Source organism: Nomascus leucogenys, unplaced genomic scaffold, assembly GCF_006542625.1.
Source record: "Nomascus leucogenys isolate Asia unplaced genomic scaffold, Asia_NLE_v1 000022F_20620728_qpdss20573698sc, whole genome shotgun sequence".
In the NCBI taxonomy this organism is placed as follows: Eukaryota; Metazoa; Chordata; class Mammalia; order Primates; family Hylobatidae; genus Nomascus; species Nomascus leucogenys.
Window position 1 is genome coordinate 1 of NW_022096771.1, and position 14,565 is coordinate 14,565.

The window sequence follows — 14,565 nt, forward strand, 5'->3', positions numbered from 1 at the left end:
CAACACAGGAGCACCCAGATTCATAAAGCAAGTCCTGAGTGACCTACTAAGGGACTTAAACTCCCACACAATAATAATGGGAGATTTTAACACCCCACTGTCAGCATTAGACAGATCAACGAGACACAAAGTTAACAAGGATATCCAGGAATTGAACTCAGCTCTACATAAAGTGGACCTAATAGACATCTACAGAACTCTCCACCCCAAGTCAACAGAATATACATTTTTTTCAGCACCACACCACACCTATTCCAAAATTGACCACATAGTTGGAAGTAAAGCTCTCCTCGGCAAATGTAAAAGAACAGAAATTATAACAAACTGTCTCTCAGACCACAGTGCAATCAAACTAGAACTCAGGATTAAGAAACTCACTCAAAACCGCTCTACTACATGGAAACTGAACAACCTGCTCCTGAATGACTATTGGGTACATAATGAAATGAAGGCAGAAATAAAGATGTTTTTTGAAACCAACGAGAACAAAGACACAACATACCAGAATCTCTGGGACACATTCAAAGCAGTGTGTAGAGGGAAATTTATAGCACTAAATGCCCACAAGAGAAAGCAGGAAAGATCCAAAATTGACTCCCTAACATCACAATTAAAAGAACTAGAAAAGCAAGAGCAAACACATTCAAAAGCTAGCAGAAGGCTAGAAATAACTAAAATCAGAGCAGAACTGAAGGAAATAGAGACACAAAAAACCCTTCAAAAAATTAATGAATCCAGGAGCTGGTTTTTTGAAAAGATCAACAAAATTGATGGACCGCTAGCAAGACTAATAAAGAAGAAAAGAGAGAAGAATCAAATAGATGCAATAAAAAACGAAAAAGGGGATATCACCACTGATCCCACAGAAATACAATCTACCATCAGAGAATACTACAAACACCTCTATGCAAATAAACTAGAAAATCTAGAAGAAATGGATAAATTCCTCGACAAATACACCCTCCCAAGACTTAACCAGGAAGAAATTGAATCTCTGAATAGACCAATAACAGGTTCTGAAATTGTGGCAATAATCAATAGCTTACCAACCAAAAAGAGTCCAGGACCTGATGGATTCACAGCCGAATTCTACCAGAGGTACAAGGAGGAACTGGTACCATTCCTTCTGAAACTATTCCAATCGATAGAAAAAGAGGGAATCCTCCCTAACACATTTTATGAAGCCAGCATCGTCCTGATACCAAAACCTGGCAGAGACATAACGAAAAAAGAGAATTTCAGACCAATATCCTTGATGAACATTGATGCAAAAATCCTCAATAAAATACTGGCAAACCGAATCCAGCAGCACATCAAAAAGCTTATCCACCATGATCAAGTGGGCTTCATCCCTGGGATGCAAGGCTGGTTCAACATACGCAAATCAATAAATGTAATCCAACATATAAACAGAACCAAAGACAAAAACCACATGATTATCTCAATAGATGCAGAAAAGGCCTTTGACAAAATTCAACAATGCTTCATGCTAAAAACTCTCAATAAATTAGGTATTGATGGGACGTATCTCAAAATAATAAGAGCTATCTACGACAAACCCACAGCCAATATCATACTGAATGGGCAAAAACTGGAAGCATTCCCTCTGAAAACTGGCACAAGACAGGGATGCCCTCTCTCACCGCTCCTGTTCAACATAGTGCTGGAAGTTCTGGCCAGAGCAATCAGGCAGGAGAAGGAAATAAAAGGTATTCAATTAGGAAAAGAGGAAGTCAAATTGTCCCTGTTTGCAGATGACATGATTGTATATCTAGAAAACCCCATTGTCTCAGCCCAAAATCTCCTTAAGCTGATTAGCAACTTCAGCGAAGTCTCAGGATACAAAATTAATGTACAAAAATCACAAGCATTCTTGTACACCAATAACAGACAAACAGAGAGCCAAATCATGAGTGAACTCCCATTCACAATTGCTTCAAAGAGAATAAAATACCTAGGAATCCAACTTACAAGGGATGTGAAGGACCTCTTCAAGGAGAACTACAAACCACTGCTCAATGAAATAAAAGAGGATACAAACAAATGGAAGAACATTCCATGCTCATGGGTTGGAAGAATCAATATCGTGAAAATGGCCATACTGCCCAAGGTAATTTATAGATTCAATGCCATCCCCATCAAGCTACCAATGACTTTCTTCACAGAATTGGAAAAAACTACTTTAAAGTTCATATGGAACCAAAAAAGAGCCCGCATCGCCAAGTCAATCCTAAGCCAAAAGAACAAAGCTGGAGGCATCACGCTACCTGACTTTAAACTATACTACAAGGCTACAGTAACCAAAACAGCATGGTACTGGTACCACAACAGAGACATAGATCAATGGAACAGAACAGAGCCCTCAGAAATGATGCCGCATAGCTACAACTATCTGATCTTTGACAAACCTGACAAAAACAAGAAATGGGGAAAGGATTCCCTATTTAATAAATGGTGCTGGGAAAACTGGCTAGCCATATGTAGAAAGCTGCAACTGGATCCCTTCCTTACACCTTATACAAAAATTAATTCAAGATGGATTAAAGACTTATATGTTAGACCTAAAACCATTAAAATCCTACAAGAAAACCTAGGCAATACCATTCAGGACATAGGCGTGGGCAAGGACTTCATGTCTAAAACACCAAAAGCAATGGCAACAAAAGCCAAAATTGACAAATGGGATCTCATAAAACTAAAGAGCTTCTGCACAGCAAAAGAAACTATCATCAGAATTAACAGGCAACCTATAGAATGGGAGAAAATTTTTGCAACCTACTCATCTGACAAAGGGCTAATATCCAGAATCTATAATGAACTCAAACAAATTTACAAGAAAAAAACAAACAACCCCATCAAAAAGTGGGCAGAGGACATGAACAGACACTTCTCAAAAGAAGACATTTATGCAGCCAGAAAACACATGAAGAAATGCTCATCATCACTGGCCATCAGAGAAATGCAAATCAAAACCACAGTGAGATACCATCTCACACCAGTTAGAATGGCCATCATTAAAAAAATCAGGAAACAACAGGTGCTGGAGAGGATGTGGAGAAATAGGAACACTTTTACACTGTTGGTGGGACTGTAAACTAGTTCAACCATTGTGGAAGTCAGTGTGGCGATTCCTCAGGGATCTCGAACTAGAAATACCATTTGACCCAGCCATCCCATTACTGGGTATATACCCAAAGGACTATAAATCATGCTGCTATAAAGACACATGCACACGTATGTTTATTGCGGCACTATTCACAATAGCAAAGAGTTGGAACCAACCCAAATGTCCAACAACGATAGACTGGATTAAGAAAATGTGGCACATATACACCATGGAATACTATGCAGCCATAAAAAATGATGAGTTCGTGTCCTTTGTAGGGACATGGATGAAACTGGAAAACATCATTCTCAGTAAACTATCGCAAGGACAAAAAACCAAACACCGCATGTTCTCCTCATAGGTGGGAATTGAACAATGAGAACTCATGGACACAGGAAGGGAACATCACACTCCGGGGACTGTTGTGGGGTGGGGGAGGGGGGAGGGACAGCATTAGGAGATACACCTAATGCTAAATGACGAGTTAATGGGTGCAGGAAATCAACATGGCACATGGATACATACGTAACAAACCTGCACATTGTGCACATGTACCCTAAAACCCTAAATTAAAAAAAAAAAAAAAGAGAATCTGCCCATAGTTGCACACTGAATTAATGATCATCGTGGTTGTGTATCACAGCTTCTGGTTTTCTCATTCTTCATTCATTTATTCAACAACCACGTGTTAAGGTACTAGACCATGACAAGTCCTGGAGTTACAAGATGAAGATGATACAGTCCACCCCCAGCAATCGTATGCTATAACCTGAAAAAGCAGACAAATAGGCAATTTCCATACCAAGTCATAGATACTCTGACAGGTGTAAAACAAGGCACTATTGGAACTCAAGAGGGACATCTATCCCAGTTTTGTCTGGATATTGAAGGCTTTTTGGTTTGGTGGAGGCATGGTTAGTGGACACCTGAAAGATGAGAAAAAAAGGTTGGCAGATAGAGCAAAGAAGGAAGTGCAAAGAGCTGGAGGAGAAGGAAGACTACTGTGGAGTTCTGTGCAGTCCAGTTTGGCTGGATCCTGGAGCAAACAAGCAGAGTACAGTAAGTAGTGAGAGATAAGCCTGAGTAGCTTGACAAGAACCAAATGAACATGAGTGTTTATATTCCATGTTAAGGAATTTGGAACTTTTCCTGAGGGCAAAAGTAATCCAATGACACTGTAAATGACTGGAGACTTAAAGTGTTACCTCTCAAGCGACTGCTTATAAACTGTAACTGCTTGACTAGGTTACTAGATGAGACTAGATGAAACTAGATGAGTTTTGGCCTTAGTTGACGATGCCTTTGTTTTCTGAGAACAGTTTCTGTGTGCTGGCTGACAGTTCCATAGGGATGGCAGAAGTGACGTGTAGAGCCAGGCTTCTTAAGCTTTTTTTTTCAAGCTATGGAATGTGATGAATTCATGAGGCATAAGTATGCTCTTCATTATACATTGCAAGTTTTCACATCTTTCATTAGATGTATGTAAGAAAGAATATTTAATGTAGTATCTATTAGCCCAAGAATGGAAAGGGATGTCATTTGCAGTTTATTTCAGACATATATTACTTAATCCAAATTTAATTCATAAATTTTGGTAACATACCTGCTACTTCTGTAGTTATATCATTTTGCAACTTCCACTGCATCTGAAATAAGTCAAATATTATTTATAATGTTTAAGAAGAGACATTATCATGGTAAGAAGCATCAATTACAAAACATGGCCTTTAAATAATACTTTTAGAGACTAGGCCTAACTTGAAGATTGCTTAAAAAATCACATAAATTCCTATTTTAAGTTTAGATAATGGAGAACATATATGTGTTATGCTGTTTAGATTAATCTCACAAAAGTACAATTAATATTGGTCTGTTGGATCTATGTCATTTCAAAAGTGTGATTTTTTCCCTTATTAGTACAGAGGTTAAACAATTCAAGTCATATTCTGCAATGAATGCATTACTTTCCCATTCTTATCAAAACTCTGCCTTTTATCAAAGTCTAATCAGTTTTTCACTTTAATGAATAGTTCCTTAAAATGAACTCTCCATTCTCCACTTTTAGAAAATAATAATTTTAAAGTATGTTCTTTGCTATTAATGCAGCACAGAATCTTTAATACATACTTGAAGAAAACAGTATTGTTGTGATGCCATGTGAAAGTTCCACTGGCAAAAGATTAAAAATATTATGCTCTCTATTATGATTAACATTTCCTTACTCATATGGACACAATGATTTCAGAAAATTTACATGAAAACAAGAATAAATATAGGTTAGAGCCAGTTTTCAATCTTAGTTTCTTTGATTCATGAGTGTCTAGAATTAAAAACTAGGAAAACAATATAGAATTATTTAACTGCACCTTTGATTTCTTTTCAGAAATTAGTACCCATTTTTTGAAGCATCTGACAAGTTACAGTTATCTACTTAATTATGAAAGGTGTGGGAATATTTCAAACTTATTGCCAGTGTCTCTATCTAGAGTGCTCTTATTTAAATCTTTTGTAGAATAGGTATTCTCTCATTAAATGCCCAGAACAGGGTCTGAGATAGTTTGTGGTGATAACAATAATGATATCTAATGCCTTTACAAATTTTAGGTGTCAAGTCAATTTTTTTTAAACTAACAGGTTTACCAATATTTTGAGACTCCTTTCCATAACATTTCTATGACAAAAACATTATAGATAGGCTTTATAGAGTAAGTAACACGACAACAGCATTACCAGCCAGGCCTTATAAAAGTAGTAATTCAATACCAGATAAAGCGGAAAGCCTTTCTTCAAACAACACTAGATATTGCCATTCATAAACACTACATAAAAAGTACATTTTTATGTGACTCAAATTAAGACATTACTACTGTAATGTTGTTATCTTTTCTCCCAAAAGCTCTTCTGGCTAAATATTTCTAATGTAATAGATTTTATTATTTCTTTATACCCCATTCACAAATATTTTCATACTACCTCAATTTTGTTAACATAAAAATGAAATAATCTTCTTAACAAATTGCTTACTTTTATACTGAAGAAATCATAACTCTGTAGAGAGAGAATACTTTTTATATAACAACTTTAAGTAAAGGTCATTTTCTCTCCAAACTCTTCAATAAGAGTACATGGTAGAAGTCACTGCCTGTCTTCCAGCCCCAGAGTGGCCTCCCCCTACATCAGTTCTCTTCCAGCCTTTCCCTGACCGTTGAATATTTCACCACGTAAACGACAGCGGAGGGCAGCTGCCTTTGGGAAAGAGATCCCAGGTCAGATGCAAAAGCAGAGGGAAAAAGGACAGACCCAGAACACAGGGAGGGAGCGCCTCTGGGACAGGAACCCAAAAGCTTAGGAAAGGGGTTTTGAGTGTTGATGGCTCCAGTTTTTTCCTGGCCAGTGAAAGGCTGGAGTGGCTTTACCTATTTTCAGAAGTAAAAACAGGCAAATATTAAGCGACTTTTTAAAAGTCCTTTCATTTTATTTTTGCTTTACCATTAAATCACACATTTTCCTCATATTTCCCTTCACAGAAATTCAGAATTGTTGTCCCCAGTTGAACCACTTAATACAGTGCCTGGCACAGATAATAGAAGGGAAAAGGAGAGAAAAGTGTCTTGGTGACATGAATCACCGTCCTATTCAGTGAGACAAGGGGGCCATCGACGGCTTTTGTAGTGTGCAGAGCAATAGCTCAGGAGAAACTGAACATCACCAGAGGAAATAAAAGAGCTTAGTAAACTGTTCATCTTCACTTTATACAACATACTAAAATCAAAAGCTACACTAGCTCCTTATGGAGTAAAATACATAAACTTTTTAATAAAATTGCTCCTCCTGTCTCCATGGCCTTTCTGTTTATCTCCAGGTGGGGATTATGTCTCAGACAGTGGAGGAAGTCAAACATCAACAATGTGAGCACATCTGCAAATATATTTATACTTTTTCATTAAAAATATAAGTAGGTGGGAAGGTAATACATGGGAGAACATATGTACCAGCACATTTCAGCTAATTAGTAGGATTCTCTTAGAAATGATCCTTTTCAAGCTACATCCCAGAGAAATCTAAGGTTCCACAGAGGACGGTGAAGGATTAAGGGATAAGAAAGTCACAGCTTCCGAGCACTGATCCTTCCTTTAGTCAGACAGCACTACTTCTGTTTTCTATGTGGTTTCCTGAAATTTTAAAAAGTTCTATTCTTAAAAAAAAAAAAAAAAAAAAGTTTTACTTAAAGGTATGAATGTCACTGATTTAGTCAAAGTCCCTAATTTTATACAAGAAACAAAACAGGCTCAGAGAGACTGCAGCTTGCCTGAGGTCACAAAGCCAATTAGTTACAAGCTAGGAGTGGGCGGCTTCAGATCTTTCACTGAGCCTGGAGTTATTCTATGCCAGCTGTTTCCTTCATATTCAGAAAAGGAATACAGATTTTAAGAAAATAACTCAGAGAGGCCAGGTGTGGTGGCTCACGCCTGTAATCCCAGCACTCTGGGAGGCCGAAGTCGGTGGATCACAAGGTTAGGAGATCGAGACCAGCCTGGCCAATATGGTGAAACCCTGTCTCTACTAAAAATACAAAAATTAGCCGAGCGTGCTGGTACGTACCTGTAGTCCCAGCTACTCAGGAGGCTGAGACAGGAGAATCGCTTGAACCTAGGAGGCGGAAGTTGCAGTGAGCAGAGATCGCACCACTGCACTCCAGCCTGGGTGACAGAGTGAGACTCTGTCTCAAACAACAACAAAAACTCAGAGAAAATGCATCTATAAACTGTCATGATGCTCTATAATGTTTAAGCATGAGACCAAAAAGAGTAGCTCTCCAAATTGTAAGTTATGAATCAAATTTAAAGAACAATTAATATCATAACTTCTGCTAGTACCAGTCAAGACACTCAATTTATAAATAACACATTTTTCAAACTGCAGAACAGAAAACTTGAAGGAGAAAATCTTTAGTTGAACCACGCGAGCAGAAACTGAGAAAATTGTTCCTTAAAAGAACTATTCATTCTCCTCCAAATAAGACTTGGTTTATGAAATCAATCAATGAGTCAATTATCCATGTTGTGAGTTATTTATGGAAAAACTGAAAACACAAAACAGATTTCTCTTTGCCATCTAGCATACGTCTGTCCAACTTCTCATCATTAACTGGTACATACAAAGACACGGGCTTAATTTCAATTATCACTTAAATCCAGCCAGAAATGATAGGAGAACCTTCATTTCCCTGGCCTCAGGTTTCAAGTGAGGACTTAGACTCTCTCTATCTATAGCTTCCTCTTGAGAGGATGTCAGATCTACCTAATGGGTGAATGTGAGCAAAGCACACAGTGTGCTTGCTTGGCTCAGGGTCTCTTTTAAAAGATGTGTCTGCCCACAGTGATATGAGTTCAGGTCTGCTGTCATCTCTGCAGTAAGCAGCATGCACCTGCGATGGGTGTCAAGCATTTGTTTTCTCCACTTAAAACTCTGTGGGTTAGTGCCTAACCTGGGATAAAATACTGTGGCTGCACGTCTGAGCCACATCCTCCCATTAGTTATCATGAGTCTGTAATAGAGCTAGTGTGTTGATGTCCATCTATCTGACTCCTGTGTTCTGAACTCAGAAGGGAATGAGGAGCACCATTTGCTGCCTATCCACCACAGCCTAAACAAGAAAAATGACCGTATAACACTTATAGAAATAGTTTCTTCTTCCTTTTCTAATCTTACCATACATTCTTCACAACTACCTCCACTTTAAAGAGGGGAGGAGTTAGAAGGAAGTTTTTTTAAAGAAATATAATGAAATCAGTACCAATGGCAAAGTCCAATAAATACAAAGTTCACTCTTCAGCAATAACTTATTGACAGGCTACTGCTAAATTATACTTGAGATTACAGGCTGGAAATAAGGAGCCAATAAAACTATAAAAAGTACTTCTGATATATAAGACAAAGGATCCCAGGGTTAATCTATAGAATATGAAAACTGTAAATAAAAATTAGTAAAACATATGCATAGCAATCTATTATCACTACAATGGTGTTAAGTGGCAAGGCTATGTGGCAGGCCAGGTCTCACTAATTCAGGCCTCCATAACAACTGCTTTGGCACTGACTGAGTAGTTAAGTTAAATATTAAAAGCTGAAAGAGCCAGTGCCCTTATACAGGCTGGAATGTAACAAAAGCCCACCAAGGGTCTTGTCTAGGCCTTAAAGCCTGACAAAATAATGAAGGAATTCTTAACAGGACCTGTTCAGTATTAAACAAGTTTTATTGGGGATCTGAAGAAACTCCCCAGGCCTCCACAAACAAGTTTATTGGGGGTCTAATGGAATTCCCAAACCTCCATGATTTAGCAGGAGACAAAATAAGGGTAATCACCCCAGCACCTGGACCCATTTAGAGTAAATAAATTTACTGAAGCTCCAGAGGAAGGTCTTCAGGACTTAGACCTTAGTTACAGATTAAAAGAAGTTAATCAGTTATGTCTATAGATGAATGCACACTTACATGTAGATATATAGCTTAGAAGGTATATAAGCTCTGGAAAACTTTGTAATTTTGAGTTGGTCTGGTAATAATTTCCAGGCCTTCCCTGTAACTGGTTGCAGAAAAAAAAAAAAAAAACCTCTCTTCCTCCCCAGTTTATCTGCATCTCATTACTGGGCCATGAGAAACAGCAGCCTGACTCTCAGTTTGGTCTGGGAACAGCCAGGCTCTAGACTTAATATAATAGGGTGAGAGATGCAATAAATGCTAAATGTCATGAATGTAGAGAAGACTTGTTTCAACAATCAGTTATAATAAATTATTTCTCTGGTGTGTGATTTCATACAAAATTATAACCATTTTTCTTGAGGTTAGATAAAATGCTGAGTATGATAGCACGTCACAGTAGGAATAGTCCAAAGTATTAAAATGTTGCAAATAAAGGAGATGGATAAACAGATCCAATATTAGTGCTATTTTTAACATTTTGCTTTTGAAAATCATAGCTAAAAATTTCTAAATATCCTTTGTTTTGTAATGCCCCACCCAGAAACCCACCCCCCTACCTTTTTTTGTAAATATCAGTTCAGGCGATATGTTACCACCTCCTCCTTGTATTAGCTGATGTTTTCCTATAGGAAATACTTAAGTTCCTAGCAACTCTAGAAGGCACCTCTTTTATGTAACTCTAAAAATTCTGTAAACAACAGCTATATAAGAATTCTTCCAAGGTGTGATTATGGAGACATGCCTTTGTATCTTTTTTTTTTTTTTTGAGATGGAGTCTTGCTCTGTCACCTGGGCTGCAGTGCAGTGGCACAATCTCAGCTCACTGCAACCTCTGCCTCCTGGGTTCAAGCGATTCTCATGCCTCAGACTCCCAAGTAGCTGGGATTATAGGCACCCACAACCACGACAGGCTAATTTTTGTATTTTAGTAGAGACGGGGTTTCACCATGTTATCCAGGCTGGTCTCGAATTCCTGACCTCAAGTGATCCACCTGCCTTGGCCTCCCAAAGTGCTAGGATTACAGGTGTGTGCCATCACACCCAGCTAATTTTTGTATTTTTAGTAGAGACGGGGTTTCACCATGTTAGCCAGGATGGTCTCCATCTCTTGACCTCATGATCTGCCTGCCTCAGCCTCTCAAAGTGCTGGGATTACAGGTGTGAGCCACTGCACCCAGCACTTGTATCTTGATAAAATCATGCTTTTTAATCTCTTTTAGTAGGTCTAACATGATTGGGCAAACAAATGCCCCACAAGGAAACTAGGTATGCCTTGGAGCTATTACATTAACTTTAAAACAAACAAATTTTCTACTTATCTAGAAATACTAAAAAAAGAACACCCCTTCCCCCCAAAAACAAATTAAAAAAAAAAAAAGTTCCTCAAAAATCTTCCCTTGCATCACATCTGCTTTTTTTTTTTTTCCACCCCCGCCCCACCGCCTGAGATGGAGTCTTGCTCTGTAGCCCAGGCTGGAGTGCAGTAGCGCAATCTCAGCTCACTGCAACCTTTGCCTCCCAAGTTCAAGTGATTCTCCTTAGCCTCCCAAGTAGCTGGGACTACAGGAACACACCACCATGCCCAGCTAATTTTTGTATTTTTATTAGAGATGGGGTTTCACCATGTTGGAGGTTGGTCTCAAACTCCTGACCTCAGGTGATCCACCCACCTCGGCCTACCAAAGTGCTGGGATTACAGGTGTGAGCCACAGTGCCAGGCCTACATCTGCTTTTTATACTCTCTCAGCACCATCTTGTAAAATGATACATTACCTTGTTTTTCGGGTAAGTATTGTGAAAGGAAAATATCTTGGGCCCCCCAAATCACTAAGCTAAAAGGAAAACTCACGCTGGAAACTGCTTAGGGCAAACCTGCCTCCCATTCTATTCAAAGTTACCTCTCTGCTCACTGAGATAAATGCAGATCTGACTGTCTCCTTTGCAAAGGCCCATCAGAAACTCAAAAGAGTGCAACTGTTTGTCTCTCATCTATCTGTGACCTGGAAGCCCCCTCCCAGCTTCCAGTCTTCCTCCCTTTGCTTCAAATTGTCCCGTCTTTCCAGAGTGAACCAATGTACTTCTTACATATATTGATTGATGTCTCATGTCTCCCTAAAATGTATAAAACCAAGCTGTGCCCTGAGCACCTTGGGCACATGTCATCAGGACTTCCTGAGGCTGTGTCACGGGTGTGTGTCCTCAACCTGGGCAAAATAAACTTTCTAAATTAACTGAGACTTGTCTCAAATTTTGGGGGTTCATAGTACTAATGAGAACATTATATTTCCATCTTGCTTAACCATTTACAGACGTATTTAACATTCATTTTCCATTAGTACCCAGTGGTACAATTTCATGACTGAGGCATTCGGACGCTGATCATCTCATTTTTTTCAGAAAAATAAAACCTAAGCAAACAATATGATTAAAAATATCAGCTAGCTGGGCTCCTGTAATCTATGTATTAAAACAATCATTTAATGCACTCCCTTTTAAGCTATTTGGCCACTATGCTAAGAAACCTTAGATTTGTTTTTCTATGATTTGTTAGGACACGAAATAGCCAGGTAAACACAACAAGGTTGAGGCTCATTCCATGTGGGCCTGTGCTACTTTTCTGTACATTAAGGAGACCATAAAAACATCAAAACTATAAGCCAATGTGCACCGACTGAAAATTTTAAAAACAACAATATACACAAAGAAAACTATTTTTGTTCAAACAAATGTTTTATGGATTTTGTAATTTTTTTAAGAGACAGAATCTTGCTATGTTGCCAAGGCTGGAGTGCTGCAGTGCTGTAGCTACTTACAGGAACAATCACTGCGCACTGCAGCCTTGAACTCCTGGCTCAAGTCATCTTCCTGCCTCTGCCTCAGGAGTAGCTGTGACTACAGGTGTGTGCCACTGTGCCCAGCTGTTGTAATTTTCCCCCAGTTGGAAAATGGACAAATGTTAGACAAATACCTTAATCTGGGTCAAGCATAGTTGAACTACATTTTTTTTTTTCCTTACCAACTCTATAGTTGATACAGCTTGTCATTCTTGGATCTATTTTGAAATCAAGAGAAATAGACTCTTACTCTGAGTGAAACCACATGGTTGAACTAAAAGGTTCCTATTACCTGTCCAGGGGAGATGTCCATGGGTAGCTTTACATGGAATTTGGGGTATTAAGAGTAGAATTGATTCTGTTTGGTCACATTTGCTATTGAAGGAGTCTAGATATCATTGCCATCTTAGTCATCAATCACTCAAGTTATGGCCAGGTAGACAGACATAACTTATGTGAGCTTTACTTTAAAAATTCAAATATTTGTTTGATTTAACTATTTCAAAACCACTGTACAACTGCATACCAATAGACACATTTTACTAAAATTGAGATTAAAACACTGTAAGTGCAATAGCAATTACAGATGTACTCATGTAAGAAAATCACAAAACTTTTAACTTAAAGAACAGATTAATCAAGTGTTGCAGGTTTATGTAACATATAAAAGTATTCACCTTGGATCCTTTTAAATAATAAATATCCATGGGTGGTTAGTGTTTGGACACCAATCATTCACATATGATGAGGGGTAGAAAACCTGAGATGATGCAGAAAAACTTTAAAAGTGCCACACTAAACCCTTTAAAAGTGAACCCTAGACAAACTAAAATCAGTTAGTAAGACAAGGCACATCAAAGTATACCTTTGGTTAAGCTCTGACTTAATTGCAGTTTTTAAAGAAATTTAAAATGTTTGGTTACATTTATTGAATAAAGTTAACAAAGGAGTAATCTCTTATGAATGGGAGCTCTAGGGACTTAAAAATAACTATAAAATTTCTGTCTCCTCTCTTTATTAACACAGATAATTATTACCTTTACTTACCATACACAAGACAATTAAGTAACTGAGTATTTCACCAAATAACATACAAGAATTATATCAGAAGTCTGAACACCAAAGGAAAAAAGGTAACTAACCTTCAACAAGTAGCTCTCCATGCTCTTAAAAGCAGACCTCTTTTTTCTTGGAATATGTTTTCTGTTGAGACCTTCACTATCATTAAGATTTCTAACACAAGATGACTCTAGGACTGGCCTCGTAGTGCCAGTGAATAGAGATCTGGTCTGCTTTTTCTCCACAGTAAGTTGCGTACTGACCTCTGCTATCATCTCATTAGTTCTATGAAGATTGCAAAAGACAAATGCTTAGTATTTCATTTTTTCCTAAATGATTCCTAAGTGACTTTAATTGTTCTAAAAGTTGCCAGAAGAGTAAATGGAATATACCATAAGCCGTGTTTTAACTCTGAAAATGTGTTAGAGCATGCCTACTGTATCCAATTATAGTTTTACCATTGTGCTAAAAAAGTACATATATTTCTAGGGGGATTTCTAACAAACAAGTAGTTCAAATGAGGGAGGGGACAGAAAAGACTATCAATGATGCATGGCTTCACAGTTAACACTTGTTGCCTGCCTGGAATGACTCTACTTAAAAGATTCTTAAGGATGCCATTAGAATTACTTGTATTCAAAGGGTAACTATGTAAAATGATGAAGATATTAATGGGCTTGACAAAATAACCATTTCATTGCGTATAAATATATTATAACATCACACTGTACTCCTTGAATATATATAATAAAAAAACTAAAAGTAAAAATAAGAGCTAGAAGTACTTATATTTAGTAAACCAGTTAGAGATTTTCTAAAAAACTATCTCTCAAAGACATTTTCAAACAATGGTTTTCACTGCCCTTGTACATTTCACCCATTATCTGGAAAAAAATTGAGCAATTGGCACTGAGGAATAATTCAGGGCAGCTTTTCCTAGGGGCGAATAAGACTGCTGAAATCAAAGAGAACTAAAGCAGCATGGAGGACAATCAGCTCCTAACTGTGGCCCATGCATCAGAGGCGGGGCCTGCCCTTTCTGTCTTCCACATACCCCCTCAGGCTGACCAAGGTGTTATTTT

The 14,565-nt window shown here is 38.0% G+C and overlaps 1 protein-coding gene across 1 annotated transcript in view; it reads right to left on the reverse strand.

The window, feature by feature from the left end:
* Positions 1–3,757: 3,757 nt before the first annotated feature.
* Positions 3,758–14,565, reverse strand: part of LOC100593320 (coiled-coil domain-containing protein 144A-like) — a gene marked incomplete at its 5' end in the record, with an annotated part of 49,555 nt that continues 38,747 nt past the window's right edge. The window contains 3 exon segments of the mRNA XM_030808822.1: positions 3,758–4,032; positions 4,710–4,752; positions 13,567–13,768. Coding sequence (XP_030664682.1) covers positions 4,022–4,032; positions 4,710–4,752; positions 13,567–13,768 — 256 coding nt within the window.